Source organism: Limulus polyphemus, unplaced genomic scaffold, assembly GCF_000517525.1.
Source record: "Limulus polyphemus unplaced genomic scaffold, Limulus_polyphemus-2.1.2 Scaffold4897, whole genome shotgun sequence".
NCBI classification, from domain to species: domain Eukaryota; kingdom Metazoa; phylum Arthropoda; class Merostomata; order Xiphosura; family Limulidae; genus Limulus; species Limulus polyphemus.
This window is the reverse complement of record NW_013670507.1, coordinates 15562-21957: the sequence shown is the minus strand read 5'-3', so window position 1 is coordinate 21957 and position 6396 is coordinate 15562. Positions and strand designations below refer to the sequence as shown.

General features: G+C 31.3%; 1 protein-coding gene across 1 annotated transcript in view; it reads right to left on the bottom strand.

Moving 5' to 3' along the window:
• Nucleotides 1-11: 11 nt before the first annotated feature.
• Nucleotides 12-6396, bottom strand: part of LOC106471839 (coronin-2B-like) — a 12800-nt gene continuing 6415 nt past the window's right edge. Inside the window, exons 7-10 of the mRNA XM_022400447.1 lie at nucleotides 6133-6246; nucleotides 4816-4997; nucleotides 3857-4061; nucleotides 12-2264 (exon numbers count right to left, since the gene is read on the bottom strand). Coding sequence (XP_022256155.1) covers nucleotides 2133-2264; nucleotides 3857-4061; nucleotides 4816-4997; nucleotides 6133-6246 — 633 coding nt within the window. The 3' untranslated portion in view covers nucleotides 12-2132. The remainder of the gene's footprint in view (nucleotides 2265-3856; nucleotides 4062-4815; nucleotides 4998-6132; nucleotides 6247-6396) is intronic.

The window sequence follows — 6396 nt, the reverse complement described above, 5'->3', positions numbered from 1 at the left end:
TGTTTATCTGACTAAGTTGGTTGTACAGTGATTGTGTTTATTTGACTAAGTTGGTTGTACAGTGATTATGTTTATCTGACTAAGTTGGATGTACAATGAATGTGGTTGTGTCAGCTATAATCTATTAGAACAAACTTAAAACACAGATGTGGTTGTGTCAGCCTATCACTTTTTAGAACAAACATAAAACACAGATTTGGATGTGTCACCTATCACCTGTTAGAACAAACATAAAACACAGATTTGGATGTGTCACCTATCACCTGTTAGAACAAACATAAAACACAGATGTGGTTGTGTCAATTATAACCTATTAGAACAAACATAAAACACAGATGTGGTTGTGTCACCTATCACCTTGACTGTTATCATAAGTAACTGAACACATATTCTCCTGCTAAATTTTCAGTGTTTTAACAATACTATTTTAACAACCACTACTGCCACCTGATCAATCCTTATTAACTTATCAACAATAAAATGAAACAATGCTAGCTGAACAATAAACTGAATACAACTGGTTCAGTGATTCTGCTGTACTAACACATGGTGAGATCAGCAGTAGCACTGAAAGACATAAATGTGCTTTAAAAACGTGGGCTTTCATTGGCCAAGATTTAACAAACTAGATTACAGAAACACAAGGACTAAACAATTCAGCATTACATTTCCCCCAGTCACACAATGTTTGAACTGGAAATAAAATTTATGATGTCATCATTGTTAACTATTTCAAACTTTAAATAAACACTGACTTTGTTTTGAATGTTCCAGTGTAAAACACTCCCCATATAATGAGATTATATTAAAATGGTAAATATAATAACAAAGTTTCACTTTTCCTAATCATTCAGATCCGTGGTTAAAAATTATTTTATATAAAGAATGTTTCAAGTAATTATTTAGCTGCAGTGAATCAGATTCTAGCATTATTTGTTACGCACAGCTTAAACTATGGGTAGTTTTCCAGTAATATCCAATCATTTTTAAACTTTAGGTAATTGGGTGTTTTTGTATGTACATTAAGTGTTAATTTAGGTGTTTTAACATCACAGAGAATATACTGAAATATACATAGTCCAAAACAGAAAACTGAGGAGTGATTTTTTTTACTTTTCATCTCATCTGCTGGTGTAAATTGAGTTAGTAAACAATTGATTATTTGCTAAATATCGATAAATAGATACTTGTTTTATTGAATCTTCTTTCAAATTAATTTATAACTATTTAGTTACCTGCATAGTTTCTTTATCTCTAGAACTTTTCATTACAAAACTAAATTAGCCCACCTCCCTCACCTTTCATAGCATGGATTACTTGTTTCATTATTCAATCACAAATTGTGTTATTATGAGATCTCATATAGTTAAGGTCAGGTTAAACAAAACCAAAACTAACTTTAATCTGAATATTGGGTAGATTCTAAAATATTTCTCAGAATATTAGAAAGTGGAATTAATTAATAACCTGCTACAGAATCTTAGAAAAATTACATTCTGTAAGAAATATGTCATAAAATTGACTTGAAAACAAACATTTGCAATATCAGACCCACTGTATTTTACTAACTTCTATTACATTTGAGCAACAGTTCCTGACCTAGCTCAGTGGTTGTGACATGATGTTCTTACTAAATCATGTACTGAGTAAAATCAGTTCTTCAAAAGTAGATTGTACAAATTTCTGCTTAACCATGAAAATCACAGGAACAATCTACTGATACAAAACTATTTATGTCGACTTAAACTTCAGAGAAACATAAACTTTCATAAAATCACTAGATATACAAGAACTGAAGAATGAAATTATCATACATTAGTATGAAAAAAACAGGTAAAAATGTGCACACAATGTGTATCTGATATAAAACAAGTAGAAATCTATGAACTTACATGAAACAAAACTTCAGGACTGTGACAGAGCACTATCACATAATTTTAACTACATTTTTTATATTCAGAAATGGCAGAAAAATTGTACAATATAAAACTGTACCAGATCGTAAGCAGAAATATCAGAGATATGCTTTGAAGTTAAAATCAACTCGGTTTTTACTGGCAAAAGTGGAATCAACTAGTGACTGAAGAAAAAATATGGTGGCAGAATTTACTTGCTTTGTACGTGCCTTAGCCTCACATTTCATCATCGTTCATCGTCAGCTTCTCCAGCCGATCTTCCAGTTTTCGTATTTGGGCATCTTTGGCTGCCAGGTCCCTTTTCAAGGACTTAATTTCTGCTGTACGATGTTTATAGGCCTTCTTCAACTGCTCCAACACAAAGAGAAACCAAGAAGTGTTTATCAAAGATTAGGTTATCTGTGTGTCTTTCGTCATAATGTATGCCATAAACAGAATCCCTGCTTTCCAAAAATTAAATCTTAAACCATTATAATGTCAACAAATTAAACATTCTACCAGTTATAGAGAAGTTTAAATTTTTCTTAAACCATGAGTAATTTATAATTTTACATCATAAAGTGTAGAACATGTATAAATATTTACATAACAACCAATCATACATCATGTTTTACATTGGCTTCTATTTGAAGAAGAGGCAGTAGTCTGTCCTGTTGTTATAGGAGCAAGCACGTGTTTGCTAGAACAATACTATTTACAAACTCGTAACATTAAACAAGTCTACAATTTAGTGATATTCTGCTTAGCTGGATAAAGCATTAAAAGAAAATTATGGAAAGAATGTTATACATGTAGTTGAGCTCTAGATGTATTCCAAGGTTAATCTCGAAATCCAAATATGAAAAATAAAATCATTCAATAAAACCTACTATCATTTGTTAATCATGACAACTGTACAGCAGTATCCTCCAGAGAATGAGGTAAATTAAAACTGTTTTACAGAAATGACACCTGTACAGCAGTATCCTCCAGTGAATCAGGTAAATTAAAACTGTTTTACAGAAATGACACCTGTACAGCAGTATCCTCCAGGGAATGAGGTAAATTAAAACTGTTTTACAGAAATGACTCCTGTACAGCAGTATCCTCCAGGAAATGAGGTAAATTAAAACTGTTTTACAGAAATGACACCTGTACAGCAGTATCCTCCAGGGAATGAGGTAAATTAAAACTGTTTTACAGAAATGACACCTGTACAGCAGTATCCTCCAGGGAATGAGGTAAATTAAAACTGTTTTACAGAAATCAAAAGGATATAGATATGATTTGTAATAAGTAAAAATAATTGACTGATGACTTATCATACTAATTTCAATACAATAATAAAATTCAATAAAGTCTTCCTACAATACAGGGGTAGATAACAATCACTAGATCAATTCCACAGTTTTGTGCTAACTCAACCCACAACCCTTAGCCTATCTTGTTTCTGTAAAACATTTTTTGATTTATTTTTTTCACCTCAATAAACCAATTATTTAAATTTACTTGAAGTTAGTCTAAGGACCCCTAAAAAGATTTGACTTTCTTAGCAATAAAAAATTTATATTTTGCTAATTTGTATCTCATGACTTGTGTACTCCAATGGCTTCCAAATTTTCATTAATTCATAGCTTCCAAATATTTTAGAGGACCCCCTAGTGGGAGGATCCAACACACTGTTGATTGTTAGTGAGTTAACAGCAACAACAATGCACTAATGTTTTGTTACACTTTAATATTTTTTACTTAGAGTTAAGACTATTTACAAACCTAATGTGATGACCCCAGTTTAGGAAATGCTAGTGTATTAATTAAAAATCTGTCATTTTACGTTTATGTTCTTTATCTTATGTTTCCATAACCACAATGGTATCACTGTTATCATCCATGGGAATATTTCAAACTTCCTGAGAAAATGGAAAAAAAACTATTCCTCCTCAAATATATAACGCCCTTACCACTGCTAACGTTCGTGGTCCATTAGGTTCAATCTCGGGATCACTTTCACTGTCACTTTCACTAGCACTGTCATTCAGAGTGACATATGTGGCCACTGGACACTGACCACTGGACACAATATCACACATTGTAACTCCATTAGCTGTCTCTTCATCTTGAAGCCATGGTATTTGTTTCTTCTCTGTGACCTGGTTCTGATTCGTGCTGAAAGAGTAACACAGATATGAAAGGTCATGAGTAATACTGATATGAAAGATCATGGTTAATACTGTTACCAAAGACTGTGGCTGCTAGTCGTAAGAAAGATCATGATTAACTCTGTTATAAAAGATCACGATTAACTCTGTTAAGCTACTGTTTTATAAGTTAATATTATGAAGAGGGAGAAGAAAAGACTTACAGTTACTAACATGAAGAGGGAGAAGAAAAAACTTGTTACAGTTACTAAGATGAAGAGGGAGAAGAAAAGACTTACAGTTACTAACATGAAGAGGGAGAAGAAAAAACTTATTACAGTTACTAAGATGAAGATGGAGAAGAAAAGACTTGTTACAGTTACTAACATGAAGAGGGAGAAGAAAAAACTTGTTACAGTTATTAACATGAATAGGGAAGAAGAAAATATTTATTACAGATACTAAGAGAAGAGAGACAGAAAACAACAGACTTGCTACAGTGACTAAAATGAAAGAATTTATTACAGCTGTTGTGATTAATAGGATATTATTTTTTCCAGCAAATACCTTACAAAACAGATTTTTGAGGTCTTTATGTTAGACATAACATCACTTACAAGTTGAATAAACTGATCATTTTGATTTCAGGATTTTTCATTTAGAAAGAGACAAGTCAATGTACAGTGTGTATAAATATCGGCTATATATAATCTTAATAGTTTTCAAAGCAACTAATATCTAATAATGCATTGATAATATAACCTATTATGTAGGCTACATACATATCCAAAGTTGCATTGTTGTTAATAGCATTGATGTTCATGTTAGAAGTTTCTCGGTAATCAACACGATTCTCTTGAGAAATGAAAAGAAACTTTCTTTCGTTGTTTCGGTCAGCTGTCACCAAAAACTGCTTCTCATGGTGGTACAAGACTGGCTTATTGGTCCGTGCTCCAGCACCAGTCTATCAGTAACATAAGAAACATGTTCATCTACTTTTAAACAATACCTTCTTAACTCTTTCACACTATACAAAACTACAACAATGTTTTACAGACTAGACTGTTCATCTTATACTTATTTTAACAATGTCAATCTACAACAATGTTTCACAGACTGTTCATCTTATACTTATTTTAACAATGTCAATCTACAACAATGTTTCACAGACTGTTCATCTTATATTAATAATGTCAATCTACAACAATGTTTCACTGACTGTTCATCTTATATTAATAATGTCAATCTACAACAATGTTTCACTGTTCATCTTATATTAATAATGTCAATCTACAACAATGTTTCACTGACTGTTCATCTTATATTAATAATGTCAATCTACAACAATGTTTCACAGACTGTTCATCTTATATTAATAATGTCAATCTACAACAATGTTTCAGAGACTGTTCATCTTATACTTATATTAATTAACTACTAAAACATTTCTGAGATTAACAAATTGTCATGGATGTTAATGAATTATGGTGGCTCACAAATTATTCATTTGTTACAATGTTCCATCAACTAAAATCTTTCATGGACTACTAATACAAAATATTTAAAGCCAACATATGCCAATCTAATTCTTTAATTGCATTTGAGGCATGTTTTGATAACTTTTTATCACTAATACGTTTTTCAGAAAAGAACCTTTATTCTTGTCAAAAAGGTATTAATTTCCAAATTCTTTAGTGATTTTCTACATAAATACAACTGCTTTCTCTTGAACAAGCTATTTTGAACTAAACTGTGAAAAAATTTAATCATCTTTGAAACTAAAAGCTAGTTTTTAACAAAATTATTATATAGATAAAGCAAAAACATTTTTCACATAAATCTGATACAAAATATGTCAGAAACCAAATGTATCGGTCACTAATTTTCATTCAGTGATACAAAAAAAGAAATATGCAGGTCATTGACCCCCAAAATTAGTTTATAAAAAACAAATGTGACAGTCACTGACCTTCCAAATCAGTGTATAACAAAACAAATGTACTAGTCACTGACCTTCAGAGTCAATCTATAATAAAATAAATGTGACAGTTACTGACCTTCAAAGTCAATGTATAAATAAAAAAATATCTACCACTGACCTTTAAAGTCATGAGAACAGGGTTACGATTTTTACCATCAAGCCATTCTTCCGCTGTTAAAGCCGGAGTGGGTGCTGCCGTGTCAGGGTAGAGGTCATCTTGAAATTGTTCAGACTTGCAAAGAATTTAAAATGAATCACACTTAGTATCCTATATGTAAAATTTGTAGAACATTAGACTATACAATGTAATGAACAGATTTATTTGTAGATCTTTACACTATACAATGTAATGAACAGTTTTATTTGTAGATCTTTACACTAT